This window comes from Tribolium madens, unplaced genomic scaffold (genome assembly GCF_015345945.1).
Source record: "Tribolium madens isolate multiple individuals breed KSU strain unplaced genomic scaffold, Tmad_KSU_1.1 Scaffold_1;HRSCAF=32;Tcas5.2_LG8, whole genome shotgun sequence".
NCBI classification, from domain to species: Eukaryota; Metazoa; Arthropoda; class Insecta; order Coleoptera; family Tenebrionidae; genus Tribolium; species Tribolium madens.
In genome coordinates this window covers 9482329-9501376 of record NW_025400984.1, presented here as the reverse complement: position 1 = coordinate 9501376, position 19048 = coordinate 9482329, and the positions used below count along the sequence as shown (strand labels likewise).

At 36.3% G+C, this 19048-nt stretch overlaps 2 protein-coding genes across 3 annotated transcripts in view; one reads left to right on the top strand and one right to left on the bottom strand.

The window, feature by feature from the left end:
• LOC123004122 overlaps positions 1-19015 on the top strand; it is a 127566-nt gene extending 108551 nt beyond the window's left edge. The window contains exons 4-7 of one of the 2 annotated variants that reach the window (XR_006412671.1): positions 6276-6412; positions 12374-14189; positions 14242-15116; positions 16698-19015. Coding sequence is in view for 1 of the 2 variants with exons in the window: in XM_044397237.1 (XP_044253172.1) it covers positions 6276-6412; positions 12374-14189; positions 14242-14987 (2699 nt within the window). In the remaining variant the exon portion in view is untranslated. Of the gene's footprint in view, positions 1-6275; positions 6413-12373; positions 14190-14241; positions 15346-16697 lie in introns of those variants that run through there. The other variant, XM_044397237.1, reaches the window with a different exon arrangement.
• LOC123004132 (sulfotransferase 1C4-like) lies at positions 1131-2354 on the bottom strand. The gene is made up of 4 exons (XM_044397248.1): positions 2241-2354; positions 1963-2197; positions 1734-1917; positions 1131-1688 (listed from the first exon to the last, which is right to left on the bottom strand). Exons 1-4 carry the CDS (start codon positions 2323-2325, stop codon positions 1176-1178), a joined length of 1017 nt encoding a protein of 338 aa, XP_044253183.1. The 5' UTR covers positions 2326-2354; the 3' UTR covers positions 1131-1175.
• Positions 19016-19048: the final 33 nt, after the last annotated feature.

Genomic DNA, 19048 nt, shown 5'->3' with positions numbered 1-19048 from the left:
AAATTTTTATTGTATTTATTATTTTTATTTAATTCCATATTCCCTTTTACGTAAACAAAGATTTGTTCGTAATTTGTAATTAATTACGTATAACTAGAAGTTTTGCTTTTGAAAATAAAAATTTAAACTTTTGCTTTAACACAGAAAGGCTTCGTCCTAAACTAAAAATTTGGACCCACTTTTAGAGTTTTGAACTAAAAGTTGGAATTCAGATTTTACAAATTTTTTCAGACTTAATGTTTTTTTTACAGATTTTACAATTTTTTTTGAGTTTTTAAATTTGTAGATAATTCCATATTTCCTTTTTCGTAAGAAAGATCTGTTCGTAATTCGTAATTAATTATGTATAACTGCTTTTAAAAATTTTAATTTCAATTTTTGCTTCAACACAGAAAGGTGTCATCCTGAACTAAAAATTCGGACACAGTTTTAAAGTTTCGAACTAAAAATTGGAATTATATTTTTATCTAAAACCAGACTACAGAATGTTTAATGTTTTTTTTTTCAGGTTTTACAATATTTGAGTTTTTGTAACAAAACAGTAAATTTTACTTTTGTTTTTTACGTAAGAAATGTCGGTTTGTGATTTTTGTAATTAATGAAAAATAACTAGAAATTTTATTTTACTGTATTTTGAAACTATAAACTTTGTGTCTAAGCCCCCAAAAGTAGGCATAATTTGGCTTTTATAGGCCCTTGGGTTTCTTTTATAACATTTTTTATAATTATAACATGCGAAAGTCTGTAGTACCCATAACAACGACAAAATAGGTGATTTTGAGTTTTTACACTAAATTCATGCTTCATATTTTTTCAGATTTTACAATTATTTATCTTTGAGTTTTGTAAGTTTGTATTTTTTTGCTTTTTTTTAATTTCCTACTTTCTTGCACGTAGATAAGTTCTGTTTTCTTTAAAAATATTGCTTGTTCGAGACAACAACTTGAAAATAATCGATGTGAGTGAGCACTTGGATGACTTTTGTTTAATATGTGAGAGAAACACCAAAAACACATTTGATCCAACTTCGGCAAACTTATATTCTTCTTACCTAATCCCAAAGTTAGAAAACTTTTATCAAAACCAACTGTTTTCGCAAATAAATGGAATAAATAAAAAACCACTTTTTCTGCTGTAATTAAAACTCTTTATTATCTACAATTAAAATGGTAAATTTAAAACTCTAGAGGAAACTCGATTCCGGTTCGGGCCACATTTTCCTTGACCCATTTGTCCATTTTCTGATTCATCTCTTCAGTGAAATATTCCTTCCAACCACCAATCTCCCCCTTCCTTATAAAATCATCATTGACGTCCTGCTTCGTGTTCATGTCTCTATCCACCCCTCTCGACATGTATTTTTTGAAATGGGAAAACTCGAGTGTGTCCTCCAACAGTTCCACTTGTTCGGTTGTGAGTTTTTGATTGATAAAATTCGCGATGCTTGTAATGTGATGTCTGCGATTTTGTATAAAATCCTCGTAAAAAATAAAATGCACGTTTGGGGAGTGGCGGCGTTCCCAGCCTTGACTCAGATGAGTCCAGTAGGGGGCAAAGAGGGTTAAATCCGAAGTAAAATAGTTTAAAAAAGTTGAAATGTCGCCGGTGTATTGGCGGCCCTGACTGGTGCGTTGGAGGTGGTATAGGGACACGACGACGTCCTTTGGGTTACGAGCAACATAAATAATCTAAAATTGGGGGTCAATTTTGGCCAAAGTCTCGGTAAAACTCACTTTACAACCACAATTTAACAAATCCGGGGGCAAAAAATTGAAATGCAAGTGCGTTTTGATGACTCTTCGGCCCGGATTGGCCCTCAAAAAGTCCATGGAGGACCGGTACAATTTCAGTTTTTCGGCCCCTTGGTTGGTAGCACTGACCGCAGCGATGGTTTCTTTCGTCGTGAGTGACCTCGACCTGTCCCAAATCACACTTTTAGTCGAAAAAAAATCACTAACTCACTCCAAAAGAGGCACCCGGACGATTAACGAAGTATCCAGAGCTTTTCTCAAGTCGAAATTATTCAACATCAACCAAACCATCTCCTGGGTCATTGTGGTACCAGATCTGGGGTAGCCCATGACGATAACATCCCCCTTTCGAAACTTAAAATTGTAGTAATTGTCACACTCGTTGCAGAATTCGCTCGGGATTAGCATTTTCTGGGGGCCGACTTGGACGAGGTGATTGAGACCCCCTGAAAAAAGTGCTGGAATCAAGGGTGGGCACGAAGGGCTTACCTGAAAAATTGCGCGATATTTCAGCGTTTGTCTCGGGGTCTAAAGCCTCGATTTTGTGAGGAAATTTGAGGCTGGTGTCGGCCATAATCACGATTCGAGCGAACTGAGCTGAAAAAGTTATCTCACGAGATAGTTTTCAGGAAAAAATTTGGAATTGTAGGAATAAAATATTTGTCATTTTCGGGAGTAAAAATAATAAACATAAGTTTCAAGATTCGGCGAGAAATTTCAGCCTTGACAGAAAAATTCGAACTTAACCGTATTGAAAATAAAAAAAAATATTAGCAAAGTTTTAATTTAAAACTCAGATTAGATTTTTTCGAGAAACCGTTAAGTTTACAAAAATGTGTAGAACTAATTCCAATTCCAAAAAAAATTCCACCAATACTCTAGTAATTCCAATCTATTGTTTTCAGATTAATTCCAACTTAATTTCCGTAATTCTAAATTACATAATTACCGTACTTATAAATTAATTACTACATTTCTGAGAATTTGAATGTAATTTTCAAAAGAAACTATCTCCGATAATTTCAAAAAAAAATTCAGTAATTTCAGAAAAATTCTGGTAGTTCTACCGAAATTCCAATAATCCACCGTAATTCTATTGTTTTCAGATTAATTCCTATACTTAATTTCAAATTAATTTCTGAAATTCTAAATTATCTTACGTAATTCCAACTTAATTATATGTAATTAGAAAAAAATACCAAAATTCTAGTAGTTCCAATAATAAATCGCAATTCCAAATTACGTAATTACTGTAGGTAATTCTATATTCCTTAATTGCTATATTAAGAAATTGAACTTAATTTTCAAAAAAAAAACTATCTTCCATAATCTCAAAAAGGATTTCAGTAATTTCAGAAAAATTCAAGTAATTATACCGAAATTCCAATAATCCAGCGTAATTTTATTGTTTTCAGAGTAGTTTTTATAGGTACTTAATTCCAAATTAATTTCTGATATTGCAAGCTATCTTACGTAATTCCAAAAAAAAATACCAAAATTCCATTGATTCCAATAACAAATTGCAATTTTATTGTTTTTAGATTAATTCCAAATTGCGTAATTATCGTAATTGTAAATTAATTCCTACATTTCTAAGAAATTGAACGTAATTTTTAAAAGAAACCGATAATTTTAAAAAGAATTTTAGTAATTTCAGAAAAATTCTAAATTCTACCGAAATTCCAATTCATCGTAATTCTGTTGTTTTCAGATTAATTTCTATACTTAATTACAAATTAATTTCTGAAATTCTAAATTATTGTACGTAATTCCAACTTAATTCTAAGTAATTACAAAAAAAATACCAAAATTCAAGTAGTTCCAATAATAAATCGCAAATGCATTGTTTTCAGATTAATTCTAATTTAATTTCCGCAATTCCAAATTACATAATTAGTGTAATTCTAAATTACTTTTAATTCCTATATTTACAAGAAATTGAACGTAATTTTCAAAAGAATTATTTCCGATTATTTCAAAAAAGATTTCAGTAATTTCAGAAAAATTCCAGTAATTATACCGAAATTCCAATAATCCAGAGTAATTTTATTATCTTCAGAGTAGTTTCTGTACGTACTTAATTCCAAATTAATTTCTGATATTCTAAATTATTTTACGTAATTTAAAAAAAAATTACCGAAATTCCAGTAATTCCAATAATAAATCGCAATTCCATTATTTTCAGATTAATTCCAACTTAATTTCATTTTAATTACATAATTCTTGTAATTCTAAATTAATTCCTTTATTTCTACGAAATTCAACGTAATTTTCAAAAGAAATAATCACCGATAATCCAAAAACAATCCAAAGATAATTTTAATAATTTCGAATAATTTCGATCAAATTCCAAAAATTTGTTCTAATTCCAGAGTTAACGGCCCCTAGGATTTTTAAGTTTAGTTATGAAGGGTTATGAAAATTTTTATTTTTGGCGTCAGAATTATAGGTTCAAATTTGATAAAACCTTTTTCTTGGTTATTTTTTTAAATCAGCATTTAAGTAACTGCAGTTTAAAAAGCGGGCGCCATCTGTTTTCAGCTGTCCCAGTTCGCTGAACGAGCCCTGCATTTTCTCATAATTTGGCGGTAAATTTGAACCATCTTGGCATTTTCCGGTTTATTTCCGGCGTTCGTTCCGCAAAACGAGCAAAACTCGCTCTTGGCCGATAACTCTTCCGTTTTGTCAGCTTTAATTAAGAAGAAACGGGATAAAAGCGTGTATTTTTTGCACACAACAAGCCGGAACAATACGGCATCACCGTTGCAGAACCGTCCATTAATCAAAAATCTAATTTGCAATTGAATCTCTCTCTATTTTCAAATAGTTGCGTATGGGATTTTCGAGCGATCTGTCGTGAAATAGGCCGAATAAAGGGACGTAATTATTATTCAAGGGAAAATTCGCAAACCTTTTCTTCTTTGAAATTGGGACGTGGGAAACATCACAATGAACACATTGTGGTGTTATTAACGTTGGAATTGAATTACACGGAAAAGATTTATGCAATGTTTTCGGACGAAATATAGAATATGAATTTAAATGGGCCAAAGTCGGAGTTATTTTATAATTAATATGAGGGAAATGCGTTCACGCTGCCGTGACTTTCCCGATTGCGGAATGCTTTCAACTCGAACGGTTTAAACGGAAAGGTTAATTAATTTTTTTCAAACTTTATTGCAACATAAATTTTTGCCAAAGAAATGACAAGAAGCTTATTGTATTAGGACCATAAATAAGGCTTAAGGGGATTACAAGACGACGAGATATTACAAGGGATGATAATTTTAAGCGTGATTGATAACAGCTAACGAATCTAAATCAAAAATCCCCTAAAAACTTATCAAGTGGAAACTCCATTTAATCGCTGAAACTTTCCTTTAGAACCAATAAAAATCTCTATTTCGCCAAAAGATTTCAAAATAACTCGAAATTAAATTTCTCTTCAATTCGTACCTGCTTCGAGTGTCTCGGACTAATCCTGCGCTTCCAGATTCCGGTCACGTAATCCGGGGGTGTCCCGTGACAATTTTATTACTACTAGTATCACCGACATAATTAATACTCGCAAAGACATGATGTTTTACCATTTCGACGTCAAATGTGCCCTCCTCCGGGACCCCGGAGTAGTTCCATTAAAAACTCGCACTAAAATCCGACAACCAATCAAATTCCTCTCAGGTACAGGATTTTTTCAGCGATATGCTGAAAACCGGTATTTGTACAATTTCCAATCTAAAACTGGTATTGTTTGCTGAAATGTTCGCGACAGATGTTTGCTGAAAAATCGAAATTGGACCAATTATGCGAAACTCCGGTATATTTTATCTCCAGACGTGCTCTTAATTTAATGTCTTGCAAACGTATGGAGATTTTTGGACGCTTTTACGACCGAATATTCATTTACACGGCTGAAATCTGCAGTAATGCATTTTCAGGACCTGCTCCGGATCGGTATTACTAATTCAGAAAGGGAATTTATGGTTTTTTCAGCAGGGTTATCGCGGCCTGTGTTCCACAAGAAAAATAAAAACGAAAAACGATGTAATAAACACATATTTCATTTTCGCCGACGGGAAAAACCCCACTTACGACGGATTCAAGTCGACTTCAATTTTTAAGAAATTTTTTGACCATAATTCGAATTTGAACATTTTGTTGCTGGGAAAATTTACGACCATATGAAAATTCACTTCTTTGTGCAGCATAAATCTCTAAGAATTTTATGAGAGCGTGTCGCACAATTTCTTGCATTTCCAGACAAAGTACACATAATTGTTTGATAAAAGCAACTTCTCTGTTATGTAAATAACACCGTCGTAAATCTTTCTTTATTATTCCTTTGTGTATTGGCTGTTTGAATCGATACGTCTCGCGCTTTTCAAAAAAAAAATCCAATTTCGAAAAATAAATTATTAAATTTTAAGCGAGTGTTTGTGAATTATTTTGACACTTCTGGCCGTAAATCAGCCCTAATTGCCCCCAGTGTATCAATGTATCAATTTTTTCCGTGCTTTTTTGCAGTGTGCAACCGGACTTACTACGGGGACGTCGGTAAAACATACGACCTGCGCGTCATTAAGTCCTCGGAGACGAGACTGCCCTTCCTTTGCCATCTCACGTTCACCGCCAACGGCCAGAGTCACGGAGATATAGTCCAGGTAATTACGCCGCTCCGGGACGCCGCTCCCGACTTCTTCCGGGCAATAAAAATGATGGAAAACGCCTTTTTATATTCAAATTATGGAGCCACATTTAATGCCGCAACCAAATCAATTGTTTCGAGCAACGGGCCCCCTGTTGTGCCAAACATTAACCCGCTTTAAATTAGTTAGTATTGGAAATAAATCAACGTAAGTTTCATAATCCACTATCAGATAAATCACCCGAAATGGTGCTGTAAGCAATAACTCGGCCGATTCATTGATTGCAAAATATTACTCATTATTGTTGTTGCAAACATTGATTTAGCGCTGCATTTTTACCAAATACTTTACTTGTGGACTAAGTGCTACAATAATGCGTTTATCTGAATGACCATTGACAAACAATTTGGACTAAACAGACACTAATTTAATTTATGGCTCTGTTGTAAGGAGAAATATGTTTGGACTGAATAACACCCAATCAAAGTTCAATAATCCATCACTCCCTTTGGTCGACAGAGAGGTTATCTATTGATAATTGCCAACAATACATCGGTGGCATTGTTTCGTTTAATTCGATACTGATCGGGTTTGTGAACTCGATTCTTGATTATTCGCGTTTTTTTAACCACCTTGAACAGATTCGTCGAAACAGCAATTTCCAACTCCCCAATTTATGTATTTGCCCTCCACATGTAGAATCCAGATCTCAGTGAACAGATCATCCCTTGGCAATTCTCTTCAAATTTCCCCTATTCCCGTCTTCTAATCGTATTTGCCTTTTCTTCGAAAGAATGAAACTCGGCCCAAGAGACGCGTTATAATTTTATCGGGCCGGCCCACACTAATTGACGATTTTTTCAACCACGGATCTGTTATTACCTCGGCCATAAACGTTAATTTTACATTTTTCGACGTTAACAATTTCTATGGGCGCGCCATGTAAAATACATTTCCTGCAATCAATTTAAAATGGGAATATTTTTTGTTATTTACAGTTTCGATGGGTCTGAAATGTGAATCCTAAAACTGAAAAACACGTAAACAATGATTTTTTATTTTTTGATATTTGATGTTACCGGTTGTTATGGCGGCCTAAGCCCAGGCTAAAAATGCGTTTAAATGGGATTACCATAGTGTGGAGTGTCCCTCGGAGGGCGCACTTAATCACTTTAATCAACTTTAAGTCTGAACAAGTATTTCATTTAGGGATTCTTGAGCGAGTACCTCCGAGTTATGTTTCATTTCACACTCTGTAATTGAGTTTTCCGGATTACCGGCCCGAAAACGGCAGCTAAATAAAATCTAGGTGAAGCTTATTTATCGAGTTTCGAGCGAAATATTCCGAAAGAATTCCCCTTTTTCAGCAAAGATTCGATTAAGTTTTATTTAAAAGCCGGCGGAAAGTTTGCGTTTGATATTTTTTTGATAGTTTTTTTTTTCACAATCGAGTTTTCCTGCAAATCACCTCTGTTGAATTTTCATCGACTTTGACAAATGATGTCGGGGCAAATTAAACAACGCAATTATGTCATCGTGAAAAGATTGAAACGATTAAAAGTACGTCTCAAACTTTTGTCCGAAGACAAATTACCGGAACGGAGATACCGGAAGAGAATTGATCACCTCGCTTAAAAAAACAAACTGTGTTTCCGGTGAAACAAAGACGGGTGTTTTATGAAAATCGTTTAATCCGGGTGATAAACACAGCCTACTTTTCTCTGTCGGGATGTTTTTCTAATTGCCAAATTTATGCAAATCACGACTACAATTAAAGGTAAAAAGTTCGTCGATGCTATCATTCTTGTCTAACGACTGTTGAAAAACTTCGGAAACATATTCGCGAGCTTTTTATCAAATCGTGGTTAAAATGCGATTCGGATAAGAGGGCATGACTCTCATCAATCAGGCCCGGAGTGAAAAATGAGCGAGTATTGTGGCGGAGTCGCTACGACGCCGAATCTTCGAGGGAAAATATACGAAATTAAATGCTTAAACCGCCTTATTGTCCCAACGAACTTCATTGTTATTTCAGCTGAAGTGTATTATCTATACCGGAGTTATATCAACCGGAAACCTGAAACATGTCCACTGTTGAGCTTTCATAACATTACTAGCGGGAATCATCGCGCCATGCACATTGCACTAACTTTGTTACCGGCCAACCGATAAAATTCAAACACAATCCCTCTAAATTAAAACGCATAAAACATTTGTTTCCCTCCTCAAGAACAGTTTCATTGTGACAATAATTTAATTTCTCTTATAAGTATTAATAATGTTTATTCCTTAGAAACGAGTAGAAGTAGCACAACTTTATTTTAGAAATGGTTACTTATCTGACACTTTCTTAGCCTCCCCAACTGTCTTTTGTAGCACGATGTTTTGATCTCTATTAACTTTTTTTTTTAATTTAAGCATTTCTTTAAGAAATTTTTAAATGTTTCTTTGCAACTTTAGAAATTTTTTAAATCAGTACATCTGACACTTTCTTAATTTCCCCAACTGTCTTTTGTAACACAATGTTTTGAAAAGTCTTGATTGACATTTTTTAAATTTAAGCATTTTCTAAAGAAATTTTTAAAAGTTTTTTTGCAAGTCTAGAAATTTTTTAATCCGGTACATATAACACTTTCTTAGTCTCCCCAACTGTCTTTTGTAACTCGATGTTTTCAACGTCTCGATTGGCATTTTTACTACTAAATTTAAACATTTTCCCAAGAATTTTTCTTCTTTTAAAAATCAAAAAGTCAGTACATTTAACACTTTCTTTTTACTCTAAGCCAAAGTAATCCGAAGTAACCCAAAGTGGCCTAAAGTGACCTGAACCGACCTGAAGCTACTCGAAGTGACCTAAACATTATTTTTTACAATCTAAAAGACACTTTATTAAATAAAAATGAAACTCTTAACCAAATCCGATAGGATTTTACCACATTGACTAGTTTGATGCTATTATTTGAGTTTTTTTTTATGTTATTTTTCTTCCTCATTTTTTTTTTATTTGGAACATTTGGGACTTTTGAGTCTAAACAACACTTTACGACTCACCATTATCTGTTCTAGATCAGATAGTGTGCAAAAAACTGCATTTTAGATACGATGCGTCAAAGTTACACTTTACACATTTCACTTTACTACTTTTAAATAATTCATCGTTTGTTATCGAATTTTCAATGTTTTGGTTGTTTTTTATTTTATGACAATTAATGTCAAATTAAGAAATCAGCAACTAAATTGAAACAATTTAAAGTTTTTATTATTAAAAAAATTATGAATGAACCTATAAGAGAAAACGTTGTATTATACACGTAAAGAAACGTAATAAACTACTATTAATCCACTTGTGTTTATTTATGTGATTGCAAGTAGATGATTACGACAACGACAATTTGGTATTTCAGCGTTTTTTGGGTGGCAATTATTGGAGCACGCCCGACTGGAGACGCCCACCTGTCACCGGCTGCCAATCACTTGACTTGAATGATGGCCACGCCCATGTGTCACTCTACATTTACATTTCTAATAATTGTTTATTAAAAAACTTGATAGTTTTGAATGATCTGGCCCCGCCCCTTTGTGTTGATTGCCCCGTCTTTTTATCCGATCGAATTTGTCGTGGTTTTGTCCTAGTGTTGGTAAACAGTCGTCCGAAATCCCTTTGGCCATAAACAGATTTCAGGGAATTAGCGGCGTGTAACAGCTCCGGAGAAAGATGGCTGGGCCATTATCCTTGATAAATGACAGGACAATTATATGACGGTCGCCTCGAGGGGGGAAGCGATCCTTGGTCATCAATCACACTAAGATGTTTCAGGTATACATCGTCGTCGTAGTCGTCTGAATTATTTGCTTAATAATCCTTGGAAATGATCTGCGTTCCCACTTAACATTCGTTGGAATTTGTTTCCCAAGTTTTCGTCCCCTAATGCTTCCCCTCGGGCTGTTTCACCGGAAATAACTTTAAGATTGCGGTTTTCGCGTCCCGATATTTCGATTTTGACGGCTCGTAATGAGAGCAAACGCCGGCGGGAGATAAAACGTGGTCATGGCGTGATTTGTTGTCTGAGTATTTATGACGAAGTAGCGCAGCTTTGACGTTGGAAGAATGAATGTTGCGGTCTCTTGGAAAGTTGGCGGCGGTTTTTCGACGTAATGGAGCACCACGAACAACTTACACAATTTTACTAAAGACAAGTTTAAAGTTGAGAAAGTTAATATTTGGAGAGAAGTTTCATTGTTTACTGCCACTTGTATTGGATTCTATGTCGTTGATTTTTACACTTGGTTTAACATTTGCGCCGTTTCACGACCTGTCGATGATTGCATTATTGATGGCCGATTCTTTAAACGCAACACACATATTTTTTCACGTATGAAAGATCAAGAAAATCTCAAGAAATAAAATTTTATCGAGTAGAGACAAATTTTATTTGAAAAACAACTAAACTACAGGGTGTTCCCTCTAAACCCCACATTAAACGTATTGAAAGTTCGAATAATCATATTTGTTTAAAAATTGGTACATTGAATTAAGTCCTCCTAAATGAAATTTTTTTCAAGACGGTGGCACTTTCGGTTATACCGGAAGTCGGTCTCAACTTTCTTATTTTAAATGAAAAGCTATATTTTTTACTGCGTTTTTGGATTATTTTAAGGGAGTTTTCATCAACTTTCCCTATACCTAAATTTAGCCGTTTTTGAAATATTTGGAGTTTTTCAAAAAATTTTGGATTTGCACCTTCCACTTTAAAAATCGGTAACTCTGCTATTTTTTGAAATTTTGAATTCGTTTTTTTGGCGTTTGAAAGAGAAAGTTTAGATCTTTCTTCCGGTGTTTTCAAATTTTGAAAAAAAATTAACAAACCCTAAAATTTTAAGGTTACTTTTGTAATAATTCAAATACCCATAGCGCAATTTTTCCAAATAAAATACCCTAATTTTTATTTTACTAAATGGAAGAGAATTTAATTCTGCATCGATCTGTATTAACATTCTCTTTACCTAAATTTAATAATTTTTAAGTTATGGTGACTTTTTGTTAAGACTGTCGAAAATCTATTACGTTTTCGTATAGTTTGCTATGGAAATCAAAAATGTCAAAATTGTTTCTCAATAAACGTCGACAGTGACTCATTATTTGACAAACAGTGCCAAAATATGGAGAGTCAAAGCTACTCTAACTTAGATTTAATTAATTTATTTTGTATTTATGGAGAGTGTAACAAAATTATGATGTCGTTCATCAAACAAAAACAAATTTTTCTCACTTGTTAGCTTTAAATAATGATCGCATGGTAGACCCTATCAATAATGATTAAGTTTGCATAACTTTGATTCTTCATATTTTGGCACTATTTGTCAAATAGTAATTTACTGTTGATGTTTGTTCAGAGAAAATTTTTACATTTTTGACTTCCATAGCAAACTATGTAAAAACGGTAAATGATAATGTATATATAGGTATAGGAAATGCACAATTAAATCCTCTTCTATTTAGTATAATAAAAATTGGGGTGTCTCATTAGAAAAAATTGAGTAATGAGAATGTGAATTATTACAAAAGTAACCCTAAAATTTTGGGATATGTTATATTTTTTTCAAATTTTGGAAACACCAGAAAAAGGATCTTAAGCTTTCTCTTTCAGAGTTACCGATTTTTAAAGTGGAAGGTGCAAATTAAAAAAAATTTGAAAAACTACAAATATTTGAAAAACGGCTAAATGTGGGTATAGGAAAAGCTGATGAAAACTCCCTTAAAATAATCCAAAAACGCAGTAAAAAATATAGCTTTCCATTTAAAATAAGACAGTTGAGACCAACTTCCGGTATAAGCGGAAGTGCCGCCATCTTGAAAATATTTTCATTTAAGAGGACTTAATGGTTTATGGCTATGTACCAATTTTCAAATAAATACGATTATTCGAACTGGGGTTTAGACGGAACACCCTGTATAATTTATTCATTGATTTCCAGCTGATCTTCGACGAGTTCAAGGTGGGTCGCTACGAGGCCTCCGCCCTCGACGGCTGCCCCGACGGCTACATGCAACTGAGCGAATTGGGGCGTCCCTTTACGGGCGGTTCCTGGTGTGGCACCTCCTCCGGCCCCGCCGCCTACTACAGCGAAACATCCACTGTAACCGTCACCGTTAAACTCTTCGGCTCCCCCCACATCCCCTTCAAATTCCAATTGCGTTACCGTTTCGTGTCCCGTCGCGAAGCCGTCGTCCGGTTTGGTTCTCCGGCAGCCCCCCTCGAACGGGGCCAAGTCGCCCCCGGGACCTACTGCACCCGTCAATTCGAAGAGTGTTACCGCAAACCCTGTCGTTTGCAGTCCCCCAACTACCCTGGAATGTACCCCCGCAACGTCTCCTGTTACTGGAGTTTGAGACAAAAGTTTGTCCCCACTTGCAAACATGCAATGATCGCAGTTCGACAAGAAGCCGCCCATAAAATGCACATGAAACGTTCAATCAACGTGGCTGGGTTAAACAAAACAGCGAGGGCTTTGAGGGCGTGGCGGGACTGTACGGGGGAACGCGACCACTTGATTTTTTACGATGGGGGCTCAACGAATGACCCTGTCTTGGCCAAATACTGTGGAGGAGATTGGTTACCAAGAGTGGTGTCACGTGGTCCTGAAATGCTCGTCGCGTTTCACTCCTCCCCTTTCAGCATCCCACTACACTCCCCTCCATCGCAGTCCCCTCTCCGCGGATTTGAACTTGACGTTGATGTGATTTTTGCCGATTCGGATTCACTCGACTATTCTCGACAAAGCCGATGCGAATTTGACGTAAACGCGACGAGTCCCGACAGTGACGAGATTTGGACAGGGCGTGGCCGAAAAGGACGAATCGTGAGTCCCCGACACTCCCTCCCACCCAATACCACTTGCACTTATAAATTTCAAGGCTATCAGCATGACTTGGTCTGGATTAGTTTCGTGTCGTACAGTCAGAGAGCGCTTCTTGTCGGTGAAAGTGCGCACGCGTTACTTAGCAATAGTAGTCTAGGAGGTGGGTGTTCGACACGCCTCCGAATTTGGGACGGGGCTCTCTTATTGGAGGATAAGTGCGACGAACCGCCCCGTTTGTGTGACCATAGTGCGTTAACTAATGCTACGAGAGTGACACGTCCGTGTACATTGGAAGAGAGTTATCTGTCGACGGGGAGGAGTCTTGTCTTGCAACACCATACTGAAGATGGCACCGCCCTCCACCCCGCCTCGTTTCGATTGAAATACGAATTTATCGATACCAGGATGGGAGGGGAGCCTTGGCCGGGAAAAGAATCAGAGATTTGTCATAGAATTTTCCGAAAAAGTCATTTAGGGGAGTTGACTGGACCAAGAAATGTGTTTTTGTACGGCAGAGGCGGGGCTAAAGACCTACACTGTGTTTACCGATTCGAGGCGGATCCTGGCGAACGCGTTCGTTTGATTGTAAATAACGCGAGTTTTGGGTTAACCCCCAATTGTGAAACTGTGATTGATCCCCATAGTGGACGTCCGGTGTGCGAACACTACTCTAGTAGTCACATGACCGAATTAAGCGTGTGGGAACTCCCCTGGAAAGACGTCCGAATGCCTCGCGGGTGTCTTTGTGATAACTCGTCCTTGAGTAGCAAACCACTAGTGTTCTTATCAGCGTCAAAAACCCTCGAATTGCATTTCACTGCCAAAGACATGAACATAACCGAAGATTTCACCATTCTCCACTTCCATGCAACTTTCGAAATAGTCAAAATGCCCGACTGTCCCCGCAAACAACGAGTACGCGGATACGGAGGTAAGTCCCCTTAAAACCCAAACTCCGCCCTTGTGACTCCTCCCACTTATAGGCGACGTCCAATTCAACACGCCTCCAATCGACCGCAATGAGATGCTTTGCGTGGGCATGCCGTGGCTCATCGAAGCGCGCCACAACCGTTCTTTATTCCTGTTAAGTTGGGGGGCGTTTCTTCCACTCAAGCCCCGCCTCGAGGAACCCACCCGCTGTCCCACCTCCAACCGCGTATTGGTCTACTCCGGCCGGCCCCCGAAACTCGTCCGTGCGGTTTGTCCCGCTGAACCTGGGGCCCGCCCACTCGCCGTCCACGTGTTCAGCGAGGAATGGTGGGGCGAAGGCCTAGCCACAATCCACCAACGCCCTCCAAACTTCATGATAGAGTGGGTGGGTTCCGAACCGGGAATCTCAGCTTTCAGTTGGTTGGAGATTTCAAGATCGAGATCATCGCTGTTGCAACAACTCCAAGTCCCGGTGAACGTCTCAGCGAACGAGACCGACTTCGAGTGCCCCCACAAGTGCCCCGAATTGGATGCTTGTATCAGTGCGAGTTTGTGGTGCGACGGGAAGGATCACTGTCCGTCGGGGTGGGACGAGTCGGAGGCACAGTGCGGGGTTGGGAGTAAGTTGCTAACGACGCTCCCGGGGGCGGCGTTGGCGGCGGCAGCAGCTGTTATCTCCTCCGTTGCGCTTTTGGTCTGTCTGACTTTACACAGATTGAGGGCTAGACGCAGGAGGAGGTTAGCCAAGAAGAAGCTTCTCACTGGGCCGAGGTTGTTGGATAACAGTTTGAATTCTTGACACAAGGCTCCGCCCGTCGAGTATATCCACGTCGATCGGGAAACGACCGTATGAGGTCGACTCTTTGTCGGTTCGTCCGTCCCTATGCTCACTTATTATCTACCGGTGCCTTTCAGTGATTCCAAGAGGGTGAGTGGCGGCTTCGAGAGCGATTAAAGCTCAAAATATGGCAAGGGGGCACAAAGACAACGTTTTTTAACAATTCAGCTTCTTCTGAAATTAAGTTTGCAACACTGAATAAAATGACATTTGACATGTGTCACACCATTTGTCTTTACTTCTTCAATGTTGCCAACTTAACCTCAAAATCACAAGTAAATTTGATTACCCCTTTTTTAGTATCAACTCAATATACAGGCAGTCCCAGTGAATTAAAAAAGTTCATTGGTGACCACTAAATGGTAAAATTTAAAAAAAATATATAAGACATTGATAGATAGTAATCTAGTGCATTACCTAAAATTATTTTCAACCATACAGCGTGTCCCAAAAAAAAGATACGATACAGACTTGAGTTTTTTAAATGAATGTTTCTTTGCATTTTTGAATGTAGCATTTTACAACAACGTTTTTACACTAAACTTTTATTAGTCGATTTCGCTTAATTTTAGAAATAAAACGTTTTTTTGGCAAAAACATGCACTTTTTAAAAATTTATTACACAAAAACTAAGACAGCTAGAACAAATTTTTTCTTACTTCTGCAAAGAAGAAAGTACAGAATTTAAAAATTTAGCAATTCTTTAGTGTTGTGCATTTGTAAAGATTAATAAATTAAGAAGTTTGTTAAAAATGAAATAACTTAAAAAATTTTAATGGAACACCCTATTTTTGATTTTTGCATCTAATAGATTGAGAAATTGTCTATCTAAAAAAAAATTAACTTTTAGTGTCTAATTGATAAATGAAAAGATTTTTAACATTCAATAGTAATTACACCACGGATCACTTATCCACGGATTTATCCAGAAATTGTAAAAGTCGTTATAAATTCTGAAATCTGAATTATTTTATTGTAAAAATAAAGAATAATGGTTTCAGTTTAACACAAACGTGATTATTAAGTGATATTTCTTCTATCTCTTGTGCAACTGTGCACTTTTTGGCTACTAAAACAATAGTAGGTAATTTTTTTTAATGTTTACCGTTAAATATCTTTTTAGTTATGTTTATAAACACCTAAAAGTAAATAATTTTAGAAAGACAATTTAATAATCTTTTAAATGCAAGGGTGTTCCATTTATTTTTTTAAGTTATTGAACTTTTAACAAACGCCTTCATTTTTTTATCTTTGCAAATACAACACACTAAAAAAAATGTCACAACCTTATAGCATGTACCTTCTTCTTTGCGGTAATAAAAAAAAATATTTCTAAATGTCTTAATTTTTGTGTAATAAATTTTTAAAAAGTACGTGTTTTCCTCAAAACTAACCAAAATCGACCAATAAAAATTTAGCTTAAAAACACTGGCACAAAAATCTACATCCATAAACGCTAAAAAACATATGATGTTTCATTTAAAAAAACACAAGTTTGTATTGTAACTTATTTTTGAGACACGCTGTATAGTTGAAAATAGTTTTAGGCGATGGACTAGATTAGTATCTATCAAAGTCCTATATATTTTTTTTAATTTTACCATATAAAGGTCACTAATGTACCTTTTAAACTCGCTGGGACACCCTGTATAGAAAATTTGTTTAAACAAGGTCTTAAATCTCGATTAAGTTGAAAAATTCCAACCCCGATTAAGAGAAATGAGGGAAAATATTTCCACTCCGTGAAAGAGGAATCATTTCCCTTGTCAAAGCTTTGTGTTCAAAGCCCTCGCGTGGCCTTTGTGCCCCATTCGGAGCCTTCGCCGCCCCCCAGTGAGTGAATGCAGAGAAGACAATCGCATATAAAAATCGCAAATAAACCCTCAAACAGGTCGTTCTTAAAAAATCTCGTGCCAAAATTTGTGTGTCCTAGTGCGAGACTAGTGTTCTAATTAAAAAAACCTAGTTCCGAACTTAGTTGACTCAAGCCGTTTTTACCAAGGGTGTGATTTCTTGTGATAATTATTGAAGAGTTGGTTTAGAAGTTTTCATGGAAGATTCTTATTTATTGCTTAATTAATTTCATCGCTCCCCAGACGTGATTAATTGAAAGTACACAAGATTTGCTGATAATCTAATCCGCCTCAATTATAACACTATTGATTTTTTTTTTAGTAAATTAATTTAAAACAAATTTTGCCCTCAATTATAACACTATTGATTTTTTTTTTAGTAAATTAATTTAAAACAAATTTTGCCTCAAGTGCAAGCGAGATGGAACGATTGCTTGAATATGCAGTAGGCGCGAGATGAAATAATTTACATTCATGGCAACCTTGATGTGATCTACACCACAACACGAATTTTTCCCTGTCTCGTGATAAAAAAACAAACACAAACTTATGATAGACCGAGACTTCCACTCTGCGTTATTAAAATTTTAAACAGCGTTGCCGGGGTAATAAATACTTTCCTAATTACCATGGAAATTCTTCGAACAAAACGACTCCACTTAATTAACATCACCCTTAAAAATATTTTCTTTGCTTGCTTCAATATGGCGGCTATTACTCATCCCGCTATCGCGGCAGGCTTTGCCCGGCCATAAATATTTGATAACAGTGAAAAGTAGAGAGTTGTAACGTTGTTACTTTGTCACTGGACGATACTTTTAATCCGGGTGAAAAATTCCGGGTATTAAATACGGGATTTGAGTGGCGCCACTAAGAAAATAGATTCGAAAATTTGACATTTGAGGTTGTTGCCCCCGCTGCCAACCCTGCAAGACAAAATACACTAGATTCGCCATCGGGTGTTTAAATTATTGATGAGTGGATTACTCCGGCGCTGATTTCGTTAAAGTTTCTGTCAAAAGTGTTGTGGTTTGCTAAACTTTCTAATGAAATTAGTATTTTTCGCATCTCTCCCTCCAAACTTGAATCAAACTTCTGATTTTAAAGTGAAATTAAATTCCAGAGGGAAATTATTTTAAAACCATTAAAATGGAATATTTTAACCATGTTTGATGTTTACGTACATTTAGATTTACGTCTCGGTTGGCTGTAAACTCCAAAGTTTTCCGATAATTACACCACTAGCAAAGTTGTCTAGTTTCCGACATCTGTCATCAGGCGGTTTGCTTTTTCGCTCTAGTTGAGTAAATACTTTTGTCCTTGAAATGCGATAAATATCGCTTCAATTAAGCCCAAAACCGGGGTGATTGATAGCGCAGTCTGTTTCGAACGTTGCGAATTGTTAACTCAATCGTCTGCGAAACGTCAGACAAGCAAAAATTTATTCTGTTTACACTTGTTTTGCTATAATTATGAACGGAGGAATTTTTCACGCTCGAATGGCCAGCGCTTTATTCAATTTGGACGAACGTAAAATTATCGGAATTTTGTGTCATGCCATCGTAAAAAATAAGATCGAGGCGATTTGGAAAAACCGTTTCAAGGTTTAATAGACGCTTTATCACAAGATTGGCGTTTTTACGACCGATGGTTTCAAAATTCAAAAGAAAAACGGGACAAAGTCGAGCCATGAAGTGGAAATGCGACGAGCTTTCCAATTTTCTCTATAACAAAAAACATTTTATAAAGCGACTAATTTTTTCTGATAGTGACATAATTGGATTTTTAATCTGAAACAACAGATGCGTCAGATAAAAGGCAAATTTAATTCATTCCACTCGAAATTAAACAAAATTAATTATTAATTGAAACGCATTGGGAACCGGTTAAATGGGTTTAGTTTTAATAAAATGCACAAATAAAAAATCTCCTACTCGAAACATGGCCAAAATGTCCAAAAATTTATGACATTTTCATGTGAAATTGAATTTCATACATATACAGGGATGTCCGAAAAAAACGTTGAAAAATTTTGGGGGATGCTTTCCTATGTCAAAATAAGAAAAAAGCTCTTATGGACATATGTCCGAAAATGATTCCTTGGGGAACTAGAAAAGCAACCCATGCAGTGAGTTTTTTCTTATAAAGACAAATTAACGCTGTAAGAAC

Excerpts from the sequence above, each read along its gene's own strand:
- LOC123004132 (XM_044397248.1), bottom strand. The coding sequence starts at position 2,325 with ATGGCCGACACCAGCCTCAAATTTCCTCACAAAATCGAGGCTTTAGAC. Across the intron at positions 2,198-2,240 it reads AATATCGCGCAATTTTTCAG|GGGGTCTCAATCACCTCGTC; the intron begins GTAAGCCCTTCG and ends CACTTTTTTCAG. Across the intron at positions 1,689-1,733 it reads TGTTAAATTGTGGTTGTAAA|ATTATTTATGTTGCTCGTAA; the intron begins GTGAGTTTTACC and ends CCCCAATTTTAG.